Here is a 24,760-nt window from a genome sequence, read left to right as displayed (position 1 = left end):
TATATATATATATATATATATATATATATATATATATACACACATACACACATATATATATATATATATAATATTCTAGACCACAATACAACCCTTTAATCAATATCCTAACAAAAAAGAGGAGGGGGGGGGGCTGACTATGGACAAAAAAAATAAATACCGTATTTGCCAGCGTATAAGACGACTCCCTATTTTTCCAGTGAAAACATAGGTTTGGGCTATACTTGCCGTATAAGACTACCCCCCCCCCTTTCCGAGGCAACACCATTTAAAAAAAAACATCAGAAACGTAAAAAGAAGCAAAACAAGAATGCCAACTACTCATTCGCCATGCTGTGATATGTTATAAAGTAAATCAAATAATAATAACAGACAGAGATCTCTTGAATGCCACACCTCCTGGAAAGTAGAATTTTCACTAACCAAAGCTATACCACTTTTGGGTTACATTCTATGGGAATTGTCCACCAAAATGCATTTAATAAATTTATTAAATTCACTAGTAATACAACCACCCCCCTGTCATATGTCCCAGATTTACCTGTCCCTCTTGGCTGCCTGGGACCTCAAAGGCAAACTGCAGGATGTAGAGTAGTGGGAGATCAGTGAATGGATTTACCCTGTGAAGTATGGTGAGCGATGTGTTCTTTTAATGAATACAAAGCCTGCTCGGATTGGCAGAAGCTGTAACATCTCTATCACCTCTATCTCATCTCCACACCTGTGATTATCCCGACATAAGCTTTCTTGATCTCTGTAATAGGGATCCATCAGATCTGGTAAGTGGCCACTCTGTGGGTGGAACACTTTGCCGTTTTTTTGAACACTGGTAGCCATGGAGTTGAATACCATTTTCACTTGTCACACCCTTTATAAAGTGTATGGAATTTTGTCTGGACTTGAACTTTTTTAATTTAACCTAATCGCTATATTTTGTTCATCATCACATCAGTTCACCATTTGAAGGAACAGCTCAGCATTAACCATTTCTATTACTTTATCCCTTCCAAGATTTGAGTTGCAGCAGTTCCATACCAGACTAGTGCAGGGATATAATTTTACTTACTTAACCTTAATGAATACCATACGTTTATTGTCCCAAGTAGTTAATGGATATCCAGTAGTTTTGCCATAGATGCCCATTCAGTTCCCCTTCTGACAATCCATCTATGTCGGCATATATGCTTGCAGAGCTAATTCCTAGCTCTTGCTTCAAGTAATCTTCTGTTCTCCATGGACATATTGATCTGTGCTTCATATCACCTTTTATACATATGACATATCCACTTATGGAAAATAACAAATGATTTTTCTTTCTCGAACATCACGGGACACAGAGCCTCAGTAATTACTGATGGGTTATATAGGTATCACTAGGTGATTGGACACTGGTCACACCCTAAACAGGAAGTTCAACCCCCTATATAATCCCTCCCCTTGCAGGGAGTTTTTACGCCAGTGTCTTAGGTGATGGACGTGTAAAGATGTCCTGTGCTGAGCTCCAAAGGGATTATCCTATACTGGGGCAAGCCAGGCGAACCGGATCTGTCTCAAAGTGTCCTTTTCTAGGCCGAATTGGATGGTACCCGGGCCTCGTGTCCGAAGAAACGAGGTTTTACCTGTAACGCTTCCTCTTTTTAGAGAGCTGGACCCCGCATATCAGAAAATGGTTTTCTATCCTTATTTCTGGCCGGGTGCTTTACAGGTCCAGAACTGTGGATCTCCCTATTCTTAGGGGGCCCCAGTCTCTGAAGGTTTTTTCAAACGGAGCCCACCGTGAGAGGTGAAGATTGGGTCTGTATAACAGAACCCTGCGGCTGGCTAAGGTAAGGGAGGTTCCACAGATTTTTTTAATTCTAGTAGGTTTTCTCCTTTAAGGTAAATGCATGCTATGCCTATTGTCACCACCGGGGGCTGCCAAGAGCACATACCTTCTCATGCTGATGTCTGTCTCAGTGTTCGCACGCTGCACAAGCTCCTCCGGCCGGCTCCAGGTAGGATGGGATGGGGGGCTCTCCTCAGGGATATCTCCCCCCAGACTAGGGGGAAGCCGCAGGTGGTCTGTGAGGCGGTTATACACCGCACTTTTGCCGCCGCCATTTGCCACGTGCAGGCCTCATCACTACCGGCCTCTCTCCTTCCTCCCCCTCCCCCAGCCTTTCCTCCATAATGTCCCGGAGGGTCGGATCGTGCTGGAAGCGCGTGTTTTTTTTCGAAAAATGAAGGGGGGGGCGGGGCGTTAGCACAGCGTCCAGCGTGCTTAGACGCCCACATGTGCCGGCTGCAGGCTATTAAAGGCACAAGTTACAGGTGCACTAAGCCTTTGGAGGGACACAGAGCTGACAGTTGCATGTAAGGTGGGACACAGGCATTCTCCTAGGCAGCATTTACTAAGTAACACCAGACTGGGCATTTGGTAGCAAGGCTTTTGCCAGACTACATCGCTCAGCAGTCAGTGTTCATTTTGTGATACCTCCACCTTGTTGCTTTGCACTATGGGTAGAAGAGGTACAAATACCCCAAGAACCAGAGACTCTAGGGGATCTCCTTCAGGTTCTGAGGACTCCCTTGCTGCAGCACCTCCCCCCCCCCCCCCCCCTTAGGGGCCAGGGACGGCTAGCCAGGGAGAGCCGTTGGGGTCAGGGGCTACACCTGCTTCTGGCACTTCAGCCCCTGTATATATTACACGGGAGGTTTTTTTCCTCAACCATTAATGGTATAGAGGAAAGATTAATGGCTGTAGTTGCATCTTCACTCAGTGGAAGAAAACACACTAGGTCTTCCTCTGTTTCCCAGGACCCTCAGGAGAGGAGCTCTGGGATAGGGGAGAAAAATCCCTTTCAGAGGATCGGGATGGGACGGATGATTCCTTCTCTGAGGAATCAAGTGGAGAAGGGCCCTCTTCGCTTCTCAGGATGAGAAAGGTCTTAATACAGATCCTTGCTGGATTGGTCCGCTCCACATTTAAAGTACCCGTATCTGAATCAGTTAAAGAACTCTCTATTTCTTTAGGGTCACTGAAGCCTCCTCAAACAACACATGCTTTTCCTGTTCATAATTGACTTGAAAAAGCTCATTTATTCTGAGTGGGATCACCCAGAGAAACGTTTTTTCCGCCTGGAAAAGTTTTCAACACTTTATCCTATGGAAGAAATGTTTATAAAGATGTGGGGGATACCGGCCGTTGATGCTGCCATTTCCTCTGTAGTCTGACTTGTCTGGTAGACAATGCTCAGAGGCTCAGGGATCCTGTGGATTAAAGGATGGAATCCCTATTGAAGGATATTTTCTCCTTAGCAGGTTCAGTAGCTCAACCTGCAGTGGCAGAGTTTGGAGTCTGTCAATACTTAAGAGACCATGTTAAGCAGGTCATCAAAGTGTTACTGGAACAGCAGGCCCAGGGGGTGGCTAACCTTCCAGCGGCCTTATGTTTTGCTGTTTACGCCATTATCGATTCTATCAGGCAAACCCCTCGTTTTTCACTTGGGTTGGTGCGTATGCGTAGAATCTTATGGTTAAAAGATTGGTCAGCTGAAGCACCATGTAAGAAACTTCTGGCTGCATTTCCATTTCAGGGTGCAAGGCTGTTTGGAGAAGACTTGGATAATTATATTCAAAGGTTCTCTAGTGGGAGAGCACTCTCTTACCTGGTAAGAAGAGGAGTAAGGGTCCCTCTTTCAAACGGACTCTTTTCCCCAGTGCCAGGGGCATCAGCCTCTAGGCAGTCCTGATGGCCTACTCCGTCTGGGTCAAGAAACAAAAGTCAAACCCCAGAGACAAAAGTCCTGGGGGAAGAAGCCTGCTAGACAGGACTCTAAGGCCTCTTTATGAAGGGGCACCCCTGCTCGCTCGAGTGGGGGGAAGACTGCTACAGTTCTCAAAAGCTCTGGCAGGAGGATTTCAGGACAGATGGGTAATCTCCTCGGTAACCTTAGGTTACAAACTGGAGTTCCAGGAGTTTCCCTCTCCTCGTTTCCTCAGATCAAGTGTCCCCAGAGATCCAGAGAAGAAGCAGTTGCTCCTTCTAGCGTTACAGCAACTTTTGTCGCAAGAGGTTATTATGGTGGTTCCCGCGAAGGATCAAGGATTGGGTTTTTATCCCAACCTTTTTACGATCCAAAAGCCAAATGGGGATGTCAGACCCATTCTGCATCTAAGGGATCTGAATCGATTCCTAAGGATTCGGTCCTTCCGCATGGAATCAATTCGGACAGTAGTCTCCATCCTGCAGGGAGGAGAATTTGCTGGCATCGATAGACATCAGAGATGCATATCTGCATGTGCCCATTTTTCCTGCTCATCAGAAGTTTCTGCACTTCGAGATAGAAGGGCGTCATTTCCAGTTTGTGGCTCTGCTTTTCGGGATAGCCACTGCACCTCGAGTGTTCACAAAGATCTTGGCTCCTCCTCTGGCCAGATTAAGGGTTCAGGGTATAACTGTGATAGCATACCTAGACGACCTGCTCTTGATAGACCGGTTGGTAGCCTCGTTGAACGGGAACTTGAGGACCACAGTCAAGTATCTGGAACACCTAGGTTGGATCTTCAACCTAGAAAGATCTTTCCTAAAACCAGTAAGAAAACTGGAGTATTTGGGTCTGATCATAGATACAAGCCAGGAAGAAGGTATTTTTTCCTCAGGCAAAGATCACTGCCTTAAGGGAGCTGATTCCGGTAGTCAGGACCAGGAAGGGTCCTTCTGTCCACCTTTGTATAAGGCTGCTGGGAAAGAGGGTAGCTTCGTCGAAGCAGTTCCCTATGCTCAGTTTCAGTCAGGACTGTTGCAACACAGTATCCTGTTGGCCTGGAACAAGAGGGTTCAGGCATTAGATTTTCCGATGCACTTGTCTCAGGCAGTGCGTCAGTGCCTCAATTGGTGGTTAATACCCGAAAGCTTGCAGAAAGGGAAATCCTTCCTACCGGTCACCTTGACAGTGGTAACAACGGTTGCCAGTCTTTCGGGTTGGGGAGCAGTTCTGGAAAAGTCTGTGGTCCAAGGGGTATGGTCCAAGACCGAGAGGTCTCTACCCATCAACGTTCTGGAGATCCGTGCGGCATAGCTAGCCCTAAAAGGCCTGGACTCTCAGGCTACAGGGTTGCCCAGTCAGGATCCAGTCCGACAATGCCACAGCAGTGGCTTATATCAAATTTGTGGCAGGGATAAAAGATCCTCTTGCAGATGGGACGGATGCGGTGGTGATTCCGTGGCATCGGTTCTCACTGGTTTGTACATTCCCGCATATTCTGCTACTGCCATGATTCCTTCGCAGGATCAGGCAGGAAGGTCGGTACTTCTGGTAGCCCCCGCTTGGCCCAGGAGGACTTAGTACGCAGAAATAGTAAGGATGACAGTGGGTTCCCCATGGACCCTACCGTCACGCCCAGACCTGTTATCTCAGAGTCCAGCGTTCCATCCTGCCATACAAACTTTAAAATAGACAGGTTTGGCTATTGAAACCCAGGTTCTGAAGAGCCGTGGGGTTTCAGGTCCTGTGATATCTACATTGATCAATGCAAGGAAGCCAGCTTCCAGAGTAATTTATCATAGAGTCTGGAAAGCTTATGTATCCTGGTGTGAATCCAGGGGTTGACATCTCAGAAGATATGTGATTGGTAGAATTCTTGATTTCCTACAATTGGGATTAGAGATGAAGCTGGCCTTGAGTACCATCAAGGGCCAGGTCTCGGCCTTATCAGTATTATTTCAACGGCCACTTGCTTCGCATTCTTTGGTCCGAAATTCTATGCAGGGGGTGATGCGTCTTAATCTTCCGGTTAAGGCGCCCCTAAACCCCTGGAACTGGAACTTGGTTCTGTTTGTTTTACAGAAACAGCCCTTTGAACCAATACGTCAGATTCCTTTGGTCTTGTTGACAAGGAAGTTAATTTTTCTGGTAGCCATCTCTTCTGCTAGAAGAGTATCAGAATTAGCAGCTCTTTCCTGTAAAGAGCCTTATTTGATTGTACACAAGGATAGAGTGGTATTGCGCCCTCATCCTAGTTTTTTACCGAAGGTGGTTTCAGGTTTTCATCTAAACCAAGACATTGTTCTGCCTTCCTTTTTTCCAGATCCCTGTTCTTTGGAAGAAAGGTCACTACATTCTTTGGATGTAGTAAGAGCAGTCAAGGCCTATCTCGAGGCAACTGCTCAGATTCGCAAAACGGATGTTTTGTTCGTGCTGCCAGAGGGTCCCAATAGAGGACAGGCAGCGTCAAGATCTACCATTCCTAAATGGATTCGGCAATTGATTATTCAGGCTTACGGTTTGAAACAGAAGATTACTCCGTTTCAGATCAAAGCACATTCCACAGGGGCTATTGGTGCTTCTTAGACAGTGTGCCACTGGGCCTCTATGGCTCAAATCTGCAAGACAGCAACCTGGTCTTCAGTTCATACATTCACCAGATTTTATCAGGTGGATGTGAGAAGGCATGAGGATATCGCTTTTGGGCGTAGTGTGCTGCAGGCAGAGGTACAGGGTCCTCAGGTCTGATTGCACTTTACTTGGTTGTGATTCCCCTCCCCTCATGTAGCATTGCTCTGGGACATCCCATCAGTAATTACTGAGGCTCTGTGTCCCGTGATGTTCGAGAAAGAAAATAGGATTTTTTTTTATAACGGCTTACCTGTAAAATCCTTTTCTTTCGATGGACATCACGGGACACAGAGGTCCCGCCCCTCTTCTAATACACTTATATTGCTTGGCTACAAAACTGAGGTATCCCTGCAAGGGGAGGGATTATATAGGGGGTTGAACTTCCTGTTTAGGGTGTGACCAGTGTCCAATCACCTAGTGATACCTATATAACCCATTAGTAATTACTGAGGCTCTGTGTCCCGTGATGTCCATCGAAAGAAAAGGATTTTATGGGTAAGCTGTTATAAAAAATCCTATTTTTACAGTGGTGTCTCCTAGCTAGACGCGAGTATTGCACTATAGACCACACATTCCAGGCATTAGGAAGCTGGAGAAATCCAATGCGTTTCAAAAGATGTCTTCTTCAAGGATTATGTGCCACTCTGCAACATAAATCACCTTCTTTAGAATCATCATCATAACACTTCTATGGCATCATTTTGTATCAAATCTTTCACAGTGAACTTGCATATTATTCTCTTTCTGGTCAAAAATGCCTTTCCCAAAGCGTTGTATATACAGGCAGCACTGAGGTTTCAAAACACAACACAAGGGGCATTCGGTCACCCCACCAGCCAGGGTCCTTAACTCAGTAGAGCAAACTGCAAGTAAAATATATATATATATATATATATATATATATATATATAATATTCTCTCATTCAAGCGATATACTTCATTGTTAACGCTATCTACTTAAGACTCTAGGGTTCCCATAGGGATATATGTGTACTTGCAGTCTAAGAATATATATGACAGGCTGTGTTTAAATGGCTAAATGTCCTTAGGCTGATGACTCTAGCGTGTGGGAGTCTACAGGCTGGACACCCATCCAGGGTCTATCCCCCTCCGGGCAGCCAGATGGAGTGGAGATGGCTGCCGCCTGACTCCCCGATGTTCCCCTTGTACTGCGCATGTGCATCGCGATGACGTCGTACGCAGTTACCTTGCTGCTGGTCTCTGTCGTTGCTCCAGAGACCAGCTAATGCTACAGGGATCCGCCGCAGACACTGTGAGCTGGCATCTCCCCCTGACGGGGATAGGTGTATTTTAAATGATAGAGACAGAATATCAATAATCCAGAAAAACAGATAAAACAAATGTTATAAATTGAGTTGCAGTTCTATGAGTAAAATAAGTATTTGATCCCCAAGCAAAATATGACTTAGTACTTGGTGGAGAAACTCTTGTTGGAAAGCACAGAGGTAAGACGTTTCTTGACGTTAGTGATCAGGTTTGCACACATCTCAGGAGGGATTTTGGTCCACTCTTCTTCTGTACAGATCTTCTCTAAATCCTTAAGGTTTCTTGGCTGCCGCTTGGCAACTCGAAGGTACAGCTCCCTCCATAAGTTTTCTATAGGATTAAGGTCTAGAGACTGACTAGGCTACTACATGACCTTAATGTGCTTCTTCATGAGCCACTCCTTTGTTGACCTGTTGTTTTGGGTCATTGTCATGCTGAATGACCCATCTTCAGTGTTCTGGCTGAGGGAAGAAGGTTCTCATCCAAGATTTTACAATACATGGCCCCATTCATTGTCCCCTCAATGCGGCAAAGTCGGTCTGTACCTTTTAGCAGAGAAACGGCACCAAAACATCATGTTTCCACTTCCGTGCTTGACTGTAGGGATGGTGTTCTTAGGGTCATAGTCAGCATTTTTCCTCCTCCAAACACATCGATTTCCCCTCCTCAAGAAGGCAAGTGTACAGTCATGCCAATAAACATCTAAATGATTCAGAGAAGGATTGGGAGGAAGTGCTGTGTGGTCAGATGAGACCAAAATTGAGCTCTTTGACATTAACTTGAATCGCCATGTTTGGAGGAAGAAAAATGCTGACTATGACCCTAATGAACACCATCCCTACAGTCAAGCATGCCTCACTAGTCAGCGGCATCCAACTCATCGGACCTTGTTGGCCTGAGCGGGGGTGACTAAGCATTTATCGTGGATCACTTATTTCAGATAGTTATCCTTTTTAAATGGCAAAAGAATAGTTATCCAAAGTCCGCCATGAACTATTTCGTACAAGTCACACTATATTTGTTTATATGATCCAGGTTTACTTTATTATGTAATTTTACAATCTACTTTTTATCCATAGTTTGGGCGCCATCTACTGAAGCCAAAAGGGCAGAGAGCTATGAAAGAAATTCCAAGAAAACCAGCATTCAGTTAATCTGTACCCTATGTTCAATTGCACTGAACTAATTTAACTGAAAAAAAAAAAAAGATTGAAACATGTCTACATCTTAACAAGCTCAAATGTACGAGTATGGATTGTCTTCCATTTGGGCATGTTTCAAAAGACTGCTTTACTGTAAGAGTTTATCAGTTTTGTTTTACGTGATGTGGGGTTATATGACTTTTTTGGTGTACAAAATGTCCAAATTTTAAATTATTGGGAAAATACGACTATCATGAAACCTTCCCAGTACCACGTCTCTCCATCTTCATATCATGCTCTCATTTATGTCACAGGATTATACAAACTGTTTTGTTCTACTTGGGCCCCAAATATAACTGGTATCCCTGTTTGTATATGTTTACACTCCACACTTCACATATTATCTGCTTTGCATAGGTGTTTGCTGCCTTCTGCACATGGGACAATGGTTATTATGGCTGGTAATGTTGGCATGGAAAATGTTTTGCTTAATACAGTGCTGTAAATTTCATTTGGACATTGCAAAAAAAATCTTCATTTGGGTTTTTTGGTATTATTTTAATGTAAAAGCTAGATGTTTGTACGCTGTACCTGTTATTGTATTTCCTGTTTTAAAGTGGATCTATATGTTGTCCATAGAAGGCAAAATAACATTATTTCTTAGTAAGCACAGTAATTATGCTTTATATAACTTTCCAGTGCTTCCCCGGGAGCCCAGAATAAAAGAACTACTATGCTTTAATGTGAGGGCTGGAGGGAAACCTGATTAGATCTGTGTCCATTTTCAAAGTCAAGGAAATTCTGGAAAGAGGGTGGGTTGGCGGGTACTGGCAATTGAAGCATACTTATTCAGCCTGCTGTAAAATGAATCTCTTATTTTGCCTTTTATAGGTATGTATTAGAGGTTTGCTTCAAGTCAGTTTAATGTGTGTTACCCTCCCATCCCTTTCCATCTATCCTTTTGTGCCACACCTGTTCGTTCATTGTGCATAACTCCATAAGAGTGTAAAATGTCTTATGCACTCATAAGCCAGGGAGTCTTGTGCACTTAAATCCTATCTTTTAGCTCTTGGGAGTTTGATGTGCTTCTACTTCAATTATAATACAGTTCAAAGCAGAAGAGTGCACTGGCAGGAAAAGAGACTGTTTTTGCATCACACTCTCTACAGGTGGTTCTTCTATACCCCTTATCAATCTTCAAGAACTGATTAAGAGTTTTTGCAAAGAGTGCTATTTACTTGCGAGGAAGCATCCTTTCGGACATGCAAAGCAAAGAATGATGGGGAGATAGGAAAAGGTGGGATACTCATGAATGTGAAGAAAGTGACAGTTCCATGGGGCATGCGGAAGAGAGTTTAAAGTGACACTAAACTCTAATTTATATAGAAACTTATCTATTCAAATGTGTGTGCTTAATTTAAAAATGTACTTTTCATTGACCTCAGCCTCCTCCATATCCCCAAATTTGTTTTTTTATGCTGCTGTGATCCAACTTCCTGTTAGAGGGTGGCCACGTTTCTACATTCAGTGGGACCATGGAGAACAAACATAAGCACCCTCCAGGAAGTTGGATCACAGCAGAAAAACAAAGAAATTGGGAGGAGGCTGAGAGCAATAGAATGTACATTTTTAAATTAAGAATGCATACTTGAATATCATTTTTTATTTTTAAATCAGAGTATAGTGTCCCTTTTTAACAAGTTCAGGTATGACCAATAATTTTCAGATGCTTACTTTACACATCTACAAAAAGTGAGGGACATTGGAATCGCAGAGACAGGAAGGCGTGAACAGCAATTAAAATGTCAGAAGTTGTGACCCTTCCTCACTCTATGAAAAATGTGTCTTGAGTTGGGCTTTAATTGTGTTTACATAAAACTAGGATAAGCATCTGAATTTGTCTTGATATTGGCCCACTGTAATCTTCTGCACAGCAGGGCAAAGAATCCAAAAGAAAGAGGTGACAGCACAAGAAGCCAATTTAAAGTGATCGTAAAAGCTTACCTGTAGGTTAAAATAAAAATTGAATTTACTACCACTTTGAGTTTTAGTGCATTGCTGTTCATCTAACACCTGAAAGTTTCCTGTCAGGAGAGGGTACAGAGCGATGATTTTATTAGTGTGTTGCTAATTTTTATTGTCCCGTTTATAGGCTTTGACTGTTTATTTGAAGTTTTTAGTTTTACCACAAAAAAAAGTTTTATTAAAAGGGAAGTATAGCCAAAGATTTTTTTGGTGATGCATCTCCTGTGGGCCCTAGGAATGTACTTGTACTCTCCTGTGACCCAGACTCAGCTGACAGTTGGCTAAAGATGTCACAGAATGGCTCCAGGTTCTGGAAGGATCCCAAAAATAATGTTGGGATCCACCCAGAGGCCTGATCAGCTGCTGGCTCAACCGCTCAGTGAGCTGCTGAGAGCATTAGCCAGCCGCTCCTGCTACCTCCAAAGCCTAAAACTCCAGCAAGTACTGGAGGGGCAGAGCAGAGAGCACTGAATGACGGTCACCGTTCTCTGCTCAGAGCAGACAGAGAACTGCGAGGGACAGCTGCAGCAAGAGGGTGACTATGTATGTTTTATTTTTTATTTTATTTTTTTCACACTTCTCCTTTAAGTCAAACTCCAGTCAAAACTTTTTTTTAAGTTTTGGGTAGGCTTTGTTGGATATTTTATTGCTCGTCTCCTGAGTGGAGAGATTTTTCTTAAAGAGGGAGTCCACCTAAAAAAAAAAAAAATTATTAAAAGCCAGCAGCTACAAATGCTGCAGCTGCTGACTTTAAATGGAGACTTACCTGTCCTGGAGTCCAGCGATGTCGGCAATTGCTCGGATCTCGGCTGCTGCCGCCGCCATTCTCTGTATGGGAATCAGGAAGTGAAGTGTTACGGCTTCACTTCCCGGTCCCCTACTGCGCATACGCGAGTCACGCTGCACGTCCTAAGTGGTCCCCGCTATCTCCTGGGACCTGTGTGTTTCCCAGGAGGGGGGGGGGGTGCGGGAAGGGGCGTGACTCCCGCGGGAGTCTATTCTAGGAAGAGGGTGCAAATACCTGTAGTAGACAGGTATCTGCACCCCCCTGAAAGGTGCCAATTGTGGCACCGGAGGGGGGGAGGAATCAGATGAGCGGAAGTTCCACTTTTGGGTGGAACTTCGCTTTAACTTCCTGTCTGAAAAAGAACAGGTAGGCAAATTAAATTTTCCCAAAGTGCAGAAATCCCACCTCTGATATTTGTCAGCAGAGCACTTTAATTTTCTGTTCTGGTGACAGTGAAGACCAGGATAGTAAGTAAGATTGGATCTCCCAATTGGGTACACTCTGGAATACCAGATTAAAATTTTTTTTTTTTTTTATCTGGACTTCTACATTAAATGGTTGGTTATTTGAGCATCATCCTAGCTCAGCTGTGAACATTAAAGGTTACACAGATGTCCATAATAGAGGGGTTTTTTTTAGTGTAGATCTTAATTCTTATTTTGGCTTTTTAATGTATTGTTTTTTTATATTTCATGTTGAGCCCACCTATAATAGACATTAAAATGTTATTGGCTTTTTTAAAACTGCAAAAACCAATGCAAAGCAACAGGTACTTAAGGGTATTGGGGCACTTGTGAGTCGCTCTCCTTCCTCCCAACATACCAGTTCTGTTGCTTGGTGATTAAACCTTCAGTCAACCAATGTCATGTTGGGTGGTGGTTTCACTTTAAAACACTTGTTCAAAACCTATAGCTAACCCATGCTAACGTTTTTTTCTGGCTAATGTCCCCTGTGTGTAGTTGCAAAGAAACATCTACGTTTTGCTCCTCATTGCAAGGATCCCTCTGCGGCTCCTTTTTTTTATATACCTGCTTATCTGACAGTTTTTTTTTTTCTTTTTTTGTGACTAGTTGATTCATTGTAAAAGGCTTTACCCAAAAGTGGCAGCACAGCTTTCAGTTCTGCTGTTGGGTATAGAGAGGAGTCACTCTACAAGGTAGCCTCAGAAGCTAAGATTCCTTTTTACATTGTTCTGTGAAAAACTTTTTCTTTCTGTCCTTTATCACAGTACAATAGTCAATAATTTGTCTGTTGGGTTATGTTCCACCTCCAGGTAACTGTGCACTGGTAAATGGCAAATCCTAAGACCACTTCCACACTGAGGCGCTTTACAGGCGTTTTTTGCGCTAAAGATAGTGCCTGTAAAGCGCCTCTTCTGCAGCCCCAGTGTGAAAGCCCGAGTGCTTTCACACTGGGGCGGTGCGTTTGCAGAACAGGAAAAAAAAAGTCCTGCAAGCAGCATCTTTGGGGCGTTGTGGGAGCGGTGTATACACTGCTTCTCCACCGCCCCTGCCCATTAAAATGAATGGACGCCGCTTTCAAATCGCCTTAAAGCTAAGCGGGGGTTGAAAGCGTGCCGATATCGGCTCCAAAGCGCTGCTATAACAGCAGTAAAGCAGCACTTTACCGCTTATGGGCTCGCTGCTTCAGTGTGAAAGTGGCCTAACTCAGCCTTGCATAATCACTCCCAGCATTTCCTCGGTTTTTGCTAGTGCCCTTAGTTGATAGACATACTGCTGAGACAGTTTTCCTTTCTATTGTGCATTAAGATCTTCTAGAAAAATTTTGTGCCGTTTTGGATTAGCCCTTTGGATCTGGAATATGGAATATGCTGGACGTATCCTTTACAGTTCCCGCAATTTGTGTAGCACAGGTCCTGTTGTGACCTTGGGTCTCCAGGTGGTGGGACACTCCTCCCTACTGTATTTCGTACTGTAAGTAGCACGCCTCTTCCAAAGTTCAGCTAGCATGATTGATTTGACACAAGGTGGCCAGGGAACTGGGGGAATTGAAGCTCATCATATGGCTAGGGATGTTCGTTCTTCTACATATTCTTTCATGGGGTAACAGGCTGGCTCTGGATCTGGATAGTGACTTTTTGCTCAAGACATACTTTTACTTCTTTTTCCCAATGTGTTGGACAATTGACAGATATCCATAGGGATTTATTACATAAGTGTTCCAGATCTCCACAGCAGCTGTCCTGTGAATAACCCCCTTCCACCAAGAATTGGAAGTAGAGGAGAAAGGGTCTGAGGAAGCATGTTCCTTTTTGAAGCAGACAAATCTTCACAAGAAGAAACTGTGGTTTTGAATATATCTCCCAGGCCCAAAAAGCTACAATGGGACCCCTAACCAAGGTGGTGCGTAAGAACTTGAAACTGTCATTGCCAGAGCACTCAGAGTTTGGGTCATGGAAGGCTCTCCAAAGCAACTAAATCTTTCTGCTACACCCTCATACAGAGGAGGAATGGTACAGGGACTGGCCTCACCCGGATAAGGTTTTTGCTCCCCCTAAATAGTTCTCGCAACGATATCCAATGGAGGGCCACTCATGAAAATAAAAAAGTGGACAGTTCCAGCTGTGGACCCCACAGTGCCTTGTCTGGAAAAAAAAAGGTTACAGTTCCAGTGGACCAGTGGATGATGATCTGGTGTTTAAGGACCTTGGTGGGTGCAGCTATGCAGCCCATGATTGCCTCTATTGGGGTTTGCCAGGCCTTTTTGGTTTGCCTTTAGAACCACTTTAAGCGTTGCTGTTTTGCCAGTGTCCAATCAGGAGGTGGAGCATAACCCAATGGTCTAAAAAGCCATTTCCTGTGTCCTGTGATGTATCCCAAGAAAAGGGTTTTATAGGTATGTCAAAAATCCTATTTTCCCAAGGCCGTATGTAATGTGCTTTTTCCATTGCACTTTTAAGACCTAATGTGAAGAGTTAATACAGCTGTTTGTATGCTTTTCTGTGGTTCTTTTTTTTTCCTGTATTGTTTTCATACAATGTTTTGATTTTTGTAATTATTATGCTGCTTTCTTACAGATGTTCATAGTTTTTCATTATTACATGAAAAGTGCTGTGTATAAAACCTATTTGTAAATAGATTTAAAATAAAGCCTTACACTTTACCTCTCAAAACATGGATTGTTTTTGTGGCCTGATCTAATTTCTGCCCTTTTAAGACCTTGTTGGCTGTTTTTCATGTTTTTAATTTTTTCATACAGTATATTTTGTTTGCTAAGTTTGTCAGTTATAACATTCATTCTAAGACTTTACAACAGATGTGTGGCAGATACCTCCTTCTAATCTAGTTATGTATTCATGAGCTACATGCATGCAGTTTATATATGGCTTGTTTTTAATATATTTTTTTGAAGTACCTCAATCTGTCTTTGCATTGGCCTGCTGTAGTTCTGGATTCAGACTGAGAAAGCTGTAGCATTGACATTACCGAGAAACTTTGTCTGCCAGAAAGGCCTGACACTCTGCTATGACATTAGGGTTTCGACAGGTGCAGCAGGCATGTTCAGGCACATAGAAGTGCACTGAAGTAAGAAACTTTGCTTTGGGCTTGGCTAAATTGTGCTGAATACTGGATTTGGCTTAAAGAGGTATGGTTAAAGTAGTTTGAAAGGTACATGTTTTTTTACCTTTTTATGCATTCTATGAATGAAGGTAAAAAACCCTCTGCTTGCAGCTGTGCCCCCCCTGCTCTTCCTAAATACTTTCCTGAGCCTGATCTCAATCCAGCAATGTGCACGAGAGCACATCCTGTCTTTATTAAACAGAGCGGCAGCCATTGGCTCCTGGTGCTGTCAATCACAGGCAGGGAGAAGAGTTGAGGGGGCAGGGCCAAGCTGTGTTCTGTCACTTGTGTGTGTCAATGGACACACAGCCAAGCAGCTTGCTATGGGGGAGGAGTCAGAAGCATCAGCGGGGGACCCTAGAAGAGGAGGAACGGGGCTGCTCTGTGCAAAACCATTGTACAGAGCAGATAAGTATAACATGTTTGTTACTAAAAAGAAAAAAAAGGCATTGCCTTTAGAATCGCTTTTAAGCTGAACTGTGGGAATGAGACTAAAGCTACCCTTGAAGTGGGGGCTCATTTAGTCTAGTAGGTGTATGGGGTAAATCCGCGCAATGAATTGAATGTTTTAGTTATGGATATGGCTGCTGCCTCTACACATACAATACCACCTAAGTGGAAAGTATTAAAAAATGGTAAAAAAGCAGGAGTAGTATGGCGCTGCCCTTATGGAGACAAAATTTTTTTTTTTTTTCTCTTTCCCTTTTTCCTTCTTTGTAGTGAATGTATTGCCTAGTATCCTTATAGAATTGCTTCTAAAACCTGTATATGTTCAAAAATTGAATAAAACTGACTGGTGGTGAATATTTCTATTCAAAATGAAAATACAACAACTGGTGCTCCAATTGTTCAACAAAGGTGCATTGTGCCCTTTAAGTTAAGTAATAAAGTAGTTGTGGATATAGATGTAATATCATCTAGGTGGAAAGTGTTAAAAAAAAAAAAAAAAAAAAAAAAAAAAAGGAAAACAGGAATAGTATGGCGCTGCCCTTATGGAGACAAAAAAAAAAAAAACACCTCTCTTTAAAATGACTTTATAATTCCTAAAGTGTGTGTGCCAAAAATGAATAAATATGTGACTGGTGCCAAGTCCTTACTGTTAAAGGTACAATTGCAACATAAGGTGCTTCAATTATTCAACAAAAGTGCATAGTGCAGCATCACTAAAGTGACCAGTGTTAAATCATACAAATCATACATACTGGGGTAGAAGTCTGACGACGAAACGTGCGTAGGGCGGGTTACGAACGTCTTGCAGCACCTCTAACAAAGGGAATTCGCTAACTTTTGGCATGCTTGATTTGTTCATTTGAAATGTGAGTACATTTGTCTATTAAGTTTTAATAAAAGTCCTCCTATGGTTTTACGCGATGGGCATACCTTCTTTCCTTTACATGTAATTACTACACCACAATACGCAAGTAAAGTTTGGGGGACATCCTTGATTGCTGCACAGTGGCAGACACTGTGACCATCCATACCCCTGCAGGGGAAAGGAGAATCCGGTGAGTGCAAGCATTGTCAGAGCATGCAGACAAGGCACTAATTAAAGAAACCAGCACCTGGATAAGAAGCTTTCCTACAGATATTTGACCCTCAAAGATTGAACACTACAAAATACTCCAAAAAGAACTTGTTTTTTTCATAAACGGAACTTTTCCTATCCAACCAATACTGGTCACAGCACAAGAGTCACTATTTATGATGGATATTTTGCACAATGTTGTATGGATTTGTATGATTTAACACTGGTCACTTTAGTGATGCTGCACTATGCACTTTTGTTGAATAATTGAAGCACCTTATGTTGCAATTGTACCTTTAACAGTAAGGACTTGGCACCAGTCACATATTTATTCATTTTTGGCACACACACTTTAGGAATTATAAAGTCATTTTAAAGAAAGGTGTTTTTTTTTTTTTTGTCTCCATAAGGGCAGCGCCATACTATTCCTGTTTTCCTTTTTTTTTTTTTTTTTTTTTTTTTTTTTTAACACTTTCCACCTAGATGATATTACATCTATATCCACAACTACTTTATTACTTAACTTAAAGGGCACAATGCACCTTTGTTGAACAATTGGAGCACCAGTTGTTGTATTTTCATTTTGAATAGAAATATTCACCACCAGTCAGTTTTATTCAATTTTTGAACATATACAGGTTTTAGAAGCAATTCTATAAGGATACTAGGCAATACATTCACTACAAAGAAGGAAAAAGGGAAAGAGAAAAAAAAAAAAAAAAAATTTTGTCTCCATAAGGGCAGCGCCATACTACTCCTGCTTTTTTACCACTCATTTAGTCTAGGTGTGTAGAATAAGGTGTAATACCTTAATCCTGGCTCTGACAGGCTTCCTCAATCCATGCACATGGTCCCCCCGCAGCATCCTCTCTAAACAGATTCAGGCTGCAGTGCATGCTCACCTTCTAACATAGAATTAATAGCCCTGTACTGTGCATGATGACGCAGAGGGACTGCCTACAATTTGGGGACAGCATTGGAGCCTGCCAGACCAAGGGACAGGGTAGGTAATACACCTTATCCATGCACCTCCTAGTCTTTATGAGAATTTACTGCTTGCAGTTCGGTGGTCACACTGCAAGGGTAGATTTTGTCTCATTTTTGAAATGCTGCTTTAAACAGCCTGAGTCTAATTTCATTATATAATGCGCACATATTCTGCAGGCCTTGTTCCATAAAAATAATTCTTAAATACAGTACTGTGTACTTTTGTGTTTGTTTTGGATAGCATGGGGAAGGGTTAGGCCCTATGCCAAGTTTTTACCAAGGTCTTTGTCCCTACTGGGACGAGTCACCTATCTGTAAAGTGTTTTTTTTTTTTTTTTCCAATAATACTAATAATAAACATGTTATAATTTCCTGCTCTGTACAGGGGTTTTGGACAAATACTCCTCTTCTCAGGTCCCTATTCGGCTCCCCTGATCCCTCCCTCCTGTCGAGTGCCCCCACAGCAAGGAGCTTGCTATGGGGGCACCCAAGCCGAGCTGCAGCTCCGCATGTCCATTCAGAGATTGAGCCCCGGTTCAACCTCGTCCCCTTTCTCTCCTCATTGGCTGATTGATTTTGACAGCAGCGGGAGCTAATGCCACCACTGCTGTGTCTTAGCCAACCAGGAGGGCCGAGGCACTCATCGACATCGCTAAATAGAGATGGGGCTTAGGTAAGTATTAGGGGGTGCTGGGTGGCTGCTGCACACAGAAGGCTTTTTAAGACATTGTGAGAGGTGAGCGAAATTCTTGCATCGGAGACAATTGTTCTGGTGGCAACTAAAATGGGAATCCCGCTCTCACTTTGGGAAGATTTTGCTTCCTGTTGTATCTCTAAGACCACTGAAAGGGAAATCTTTCTAGTGGGACACAGCAGTGAAAGAGGTCAGACAGGAACCCACCCCCTCATCCCCTCATCCTCATTGAGAAAAGCCTGTGTGAATGTAACAGGTTGGCTTAATGGAAAAGAAAAGCCTGTCATTCATCCATCTCTTCCCCTCTTCATAAGGCATGTTATTTGCAGTGTACTGTATTCAGGGGAATTTCTTAATGGATGAGGGAAGAGGAGATGGTGGGTCCCTGTCTGTTTTCACTCTAGCTCACAGAAGACCCAATGCTTTTACCTGCAGCCATAGGAGATATATTCGTTTTTAAGTTTAACTAAACTTTATCTTCAAATAATTATGACTGAGTTATATGCAATAACCTTCAGATGATTGGACATTGTCAAAGAAGGCTGCATGAACATTTATTATATGTAAGCCCCCCCCCCCAATTATTTTTTTTGAGGCAGTGGAAGAAGAGGATGATCAGAGAGACAGGATCAAACAGCCTCTACACAATACATGAACTCCTTGGGTTCCACAGTGAGTATATCAAGGATGCTGTACTGCATATACAGATGATTTTACTGTTGTGGGGTTAGTAACACTTTAAGGATGGGGTTCCTCCTTTCTCTGTAAGGCACACTATTAAATTTGAAAGTGCTTCTTGGGCTTTTCAGCATCCAACCTCTCTATCACCGCTTTCCAAGGCTGCAACCTGGGCTTCCATTTGCATGTTTAAGTTTTAGCAGATGAATTTTTCAAGCCTTCTCTGATGCCAGTTTTGAGGGGTAAAGAGCTACAGGCTGCTGTCTGAGCCTGTCAAGCCTTTCTTGACCTATTGTTTATGTGGGCCTGTTGGTGTTCTATGCTATGCTGGCCATCCCTTAGTTGGACTTCTGCTTTCGGATGTCCAAATTTGAATGCTTTAAAGAAGATCATGTCCTGTACTGTACAATCAGGAAGTTAAGATTTTTGACATCCGTAAAATCCATTTTCTAGAGAAGCGTTCAGAACACAGGACCCTCCCCGCCTGTTCTTATAGATTCCCTATTGCTTGCTACAAAACTGAGGCTAGCAGGACATGGAAAGGTTTATATATGGGGATGCGCCTGCAGCCTTTTCTTTATCAGTGTCCAGTCAGCTGAAGGAAGCTGTAAATAGCCCAGTCGTAATGATTTAAAGATGACTGTACTGTACTTCTGAAAAGTGATTTTCCTGGGAGTGTGTACATCTATTGTTGCAAGTTCACCCTGTCCTGGCTGCACGTATGCCTTCTAGCCCCTTTGGACCGTCATACATGGATCAAAATTCAGCTGATTCATCGGGGACTGGATCAATCCATGTATGAGCAGGCTAGTTATACAGAAGTCGATCTACTGTCGGGTGTTTCCCTAACAATGAGTGCCACCGGCTATAGCCAGCAGCACTGATCAGTGTGTTCTGATGACAGGGAAGGCTTCCCACCATCAGAATACAATAGCAGACAGAGAGTGATTTCTCCCCCCACCTTAAATGTGTGGATGGGGGATTTGGGTCTTTTTTTTTTTTTTTTTGGTTTTGTTAGACTTGATGGTTGAACAAAAAAAAAATAATGTATTGCCAGCTTTAGACTTCAGCGGGGCTAATCTACCTTTGCTTCTGGCCTAGAGAGACAGCACAATAGAAGCCTATGGGGCAGTAATGTGCAGTAAAGTCCACCATAGATAGGACTTGTGAAGCTTGATGTTAACAATTTCCGGAGCCTGTGGCTGTTAGATCTCTGTAAAGTATGAATCTGTGGAGGGGAAAGGTAGGGTTAGTTAGGTCAGGGCAAAGGAGCAAAGAGGAGAAGTGCATTTGTTTTTAAGGTGCCTTTTTATCTTCCCTTTTTTTTTTTTTTTTTTTTTTTTTTTTTTTTTTTTTTTTTGATGCATCCTTGTAAGAACCTAACCCTGGATCTACTTTCTGCCATATATTTTTAAAACTGTAAATAATTGATTTGCTAAGATATGTAGAAAGTATTAGCAAATCAGCTTTGAGAGAAGAAATGATCAACTAGTTGGAATTTTCCTAGCTGATCCAGTACTGTTGCACACTAGAACACTGTTCACATTTTTCTTTATTTGTGTACGGTAATCCTTTAAATCTGAACAACTAAATATACAAATAAAATGCATATATGAGACCTGTTTTACCTGCCAAAGGATTTGTATTTATGTCCATTCAGTCCTGAGATTTATACAGCTTTGCTGCAGGGCACAGCCCTGTCTAGCTGGTTATAGGACTTGATCTTTCTCTGCTGCTGTTTAACATTCTTTTACAGGTTTCTTCCCAACGTGTAACTGGTCAGTATAAGGAAAAACAGCACACTGCTCTGCTCATCTTCCTCTACTACCTTCTGGTATCAGCACTAAGAGCCCTTTCACACCGGGCCGCCCATAGCGTCGGCGGTAAAACGCGGTTTTACCGTCGGATTAGCGGCACATTTCGGCCGCTAGCGGGGCGCTTTTATCCCCGCTAGCGGCCGAGAAAGGGTTAAAACTGCCCGCAATGCGCCGCAATAGCGGCGTTTTGCCGGCGGTATCCCAGCGCTGCCCCATTGATTTCAATGGGGAGCAGCGGTGGAGGAGCGGTAAACGCACCACTCCTTCACCGCTCCAAAGAAGCTGCTGGCAGGACTTTTCCTAACGTCTTGCCAGCGCAGCGCTCCAGTGTGAAAGCCCTCGTGCTTTCACACTGGAGACAATGCTGCAGCTGTTTGAGGGCGGATAGCAGGCGCTATTTTTAACGCTATAGCGCCTGCAAAACGCCCTCAGTGTGAAAGGGGTCTTACACTGCAGCACAACCAAGTGTCTTCTGTTGCTGCTTCTCTCCCCCCTCCTCTGAACTTTGATGTACAGTAAAGTATGCTGCTTACATTTAGAAAATAGGTTTGACAATGTATTGATTACAGATCTACATATATTTATTTATGCCTTCCAGTATATTTGGCCAAAGCTTACCTTTTAATTTGATGAATTACCACTGCAATTTTTTTTAACCTTTGACATTGAGGAAATAGAAAAAAAGTTGTATAATTTTTAAATATCACTGCTTTTATCTTAAGATAACTAGAAACATTTTATTTTGTCCTCTATACACAATATTTTAAAATTCCAGCAGAGGGCAGTGTCAGTATAAAAGTGATCAATAAGCAATACTACCGACTGATGTTATTAGATTGTGCATTAATGTACAATGTACTGTACTTTTACCTGTTGGAGATATTTAAAGCTGACGTTTAGTGACATTTTTTTTGTTTTTTTAAACAGCACCAGGGATGGGACTTGCCATACATTAAGATTGCCCTACAGTGTTCAGTTGACATCCTAAATCCTCTGCCCTTGGATATCCCTGTAGTGGTGCTGCAAGAGTTAACCGGAATGGCTGCACCCATGCCAGGCACTCTTAGTACTGGCTGTGCCTGCCCTCTCTTCCCTTGCGATCTTTTAATAGAAGCTGTACTATCTGTTCCGACCAATGAAAAGTTCTCTATGAATGAAGGATTACCGGATGAATAAAAAGTCTGTCTCCTCCAGTCACAAAATACTTTACCTTGCAGGAACCAATAATACGGCTTATATAAATTAAACACGGGAGCAGGAAAGGTAGGCGCAGTCGGAACTTGATGTGTGCCCCTCACAGGTGCAGCCACTCATATTACACCCGCAGCATTAGATCACCGCTGTGGGGGTATCCAGGGGCAGAGGACTTCACAATTTAACCCAACACAGCAGGCAACAAATACACAGGAAACTCTTTGTTCGTGGTAAGAACCGTCACTGGTGCTGTTTTTAAAAAGCAAAAATTGAATTAAGGCTCCTTTCACCCTTGTGAGACTTGGGATCCAACTTGTGAGACCCCAAGTCACAGAACATGTAAATTGTCATGTACAGTGCCTTGAAAAAGTATTCATATCCCTTGAAAGTTTTCCACATTTTGTCATGTTACAACCAAAAATGTAAATATATTTTATTGGGATTTTATGTGATAGACCAACACAAAGTGGCACATAATTGTGAAGTGGAAGGAAAATGATAAATGGTTTTCAAATTTTTTACAAATAAATATCGGAAAAGTGTGGCATGCATTTGTATTAAGCCCCTTTACTCCGATACCCATAAAATCTAGTGGAACTAATTGCCTTCAGAAGTCACCTAATTACTAAATAGAGTCTACCTGTGTGTAATTTAATCTCAGTATAAATACAGATGTTCTGTGGAGCCCTCAGAGGTTTGTTGGAGAACCTTAGTGAACAAACAGCATCATGAAGGCCAAGGAACACACCAGACAGGTCAGGGATAAAGTTTTGGATACAGTTTAAAGCAGGGTTAGGTTATAAAAAAAAAAAAAAAAATCCCAAGCTTTGAACATCTCACAGAGCACTGTTCAATCAATCATCCAAAAATGGAAAGCATATAGCACAACTGCAAACCTACCAAGACATGGCCTTCCACCTAAACTGACAGGCCGGGCGAAGAAAGCATTAATCAGAGAAGCAGCCAAGAGGCCCATGGTAACTCTGGAGGAGCTGCAGTGATCCACAGCTCAGGAGGGAGAATCTGTTCACTGGACAACTATCACTCATGCACTCCACAAATCTGGCCTTTAGGGAAGAGTGGCAAGAAGAAAGCCATCATTGAAAGAAAGCCATAAGAAGTCCCGTTTGCAGATTGGGAGCAGCCATGTGCGGGACACAGCAAACATGTGGAAGAAGGTACTCTGGTCAGATAAGAGCAAAATTGAACTTTGTGGCCTAAAAGCAAAACGCTATGTGTGGCAGCAAACTAACACTGCACACCACACCGGCCAGGTTGGCCCGTATGAGGGTGAGATCTGATTCCACCTGTACTAGATGTTGTAGAGATCACGGGGACTTGATACACCTCCTATGGAGATGCCCAAAGCTACATTTATATTTGAAAAAGGTCATAGATACTCTTAATAGGGTCTTCCAGGTTAAGATTCCTATGGACCCCAAACATTGTTTGCTGGGTATTCTAGACGTACTCCCGCTGGAGGATATCCCTAGATAGGCTATTGCTAGAGCTCTCTTCCAGGCTTGTAAAATGATTCTGAGACACTGGAAATCCACAGATCCCCCCACGGTGCAAGAATCATGTTGTGGGAATGCTTTTCTTCAGCAGGGACAGGGAAGCTGGTCCGAGTTGATGGGAAGATGGATAGAGCCAAATACAGGGCAATCTTATGCCCCGTACACACGGTCGGACTCAGTTCGGACATTCCGACAACAAAATCCTAGGATTTTTTCCGACGGATGTTGGCTCAAACTTGTCTTGCATACACACGGTCACACAAAGTTGTCGGAAAATCCGATCATTCTGAACGCAGTGACGTAAAACACGTACGTCGGGACTATAAACAGGGCAGTGGCCAATAGCTTTCATCTCTTTATTTATTCTGAGCATGCGTGGCACTTTGTCCGTTGGATTTGTGTACACACGATCGGAATTTCCGACAACAGATTTTGTTGTCGGAAAATTTTATAGCTTGCTCTCAAACTTTGTGTGTCGGAAAATCCGATGGAAAATGTGTGATGGAGCCTACACACGGTCGGAATTTCCGACAACAAGGTCCTATCACACATTTTCCGTCGGAAAATCCGACCGTGTGTACGGGGCATTAGAAGAAAACCTGTTGGAGTCTGCAATAGACTTGAGACTGGAGCAGAGGTTCACTCAAATGGGTGACACCATCCGCCTATAGAAGCTTAACTATCAACACAGGCAAATTTGATAAATTGTGGTCCCCATGGTTAGATGTTCCTTGCTTAGCCCAGTGGACCTAGTTTATGACCGTATATTTTAGCAATTGATAACATTTCCATCCTGCCTTTATGAATACCAAGTTGGTTGATTGTACAGTTGTACTTTATGATGACAGGTAATGCTTTATTTGAATGCAAGTGGGATATCACTATGTAAAATGGTATGTACAATGTATTGAAACTTTGCATATTGAAACCTATAGACCTTGTGTACTTGTTTTGCTCTGGTCAATGTATGTTTTATTTCCTATGCTCAATAAAGACTTTTTGTTTGAGGGAAAAAAAAAAACAAAACACTGCCCATCACCCTGAACACACCATCCCCACCGTGAAACATGGTGGTGGCAGCATCATGTTGTGGGAATGCTTTTCTTCAGCAGAGAAGCTGGTCCAAGTTGATGGGAAGATGGATAGAGC

At 42.8% G+C, this 24,760-nt stretch overlaps 1 protein-coding gene across 1 annotated transcript in view; it reads left to right on the top strand.

The window, feature by feature from the left end:
- MTFR2 (mitochondrial fission regulator 2) overlaps positions 1–14,700 on the top strand; it is a 37,724-nt gene extending 23,024 nt beyond the window's left edge. Inside the window, exon 9 of the mRNA XM_073627329.1 lies at positions 8,744–14,700. Within this exon, the coding sequence (XP_073483430.1) occupies positions 8,744–8,818 (75 nt within the window). The 3' untranslated portion in view covers positions 8,819–14,700. The remainder of the gene's footprint in view (positions 1–8,743) is intronic.
- The last annotated feature ends 10,060 nt before the right edge of the window (positions 14,701–24,760 follow it).

Source organism: Aquarana catesbeiana, linkage group LG04, assembly GCF_042186555.1.
Source record: "Aquarana catesbeiana isolate 2022-GZ linkage group LG04, ASM4218655v1, whole genome shotgun sequence".
Lineage (NCBI taxonomy): Eukaryota > Metazoa > Chordata > Amphibia > Anura > Ranidae > Aquarana > Aquarana catesbeiana.
The sequence above is the reverse complement of the archived record's forward strand: the minus strand, read 5'-3'. Positions and strand labels throughout refer to the sequence as shown.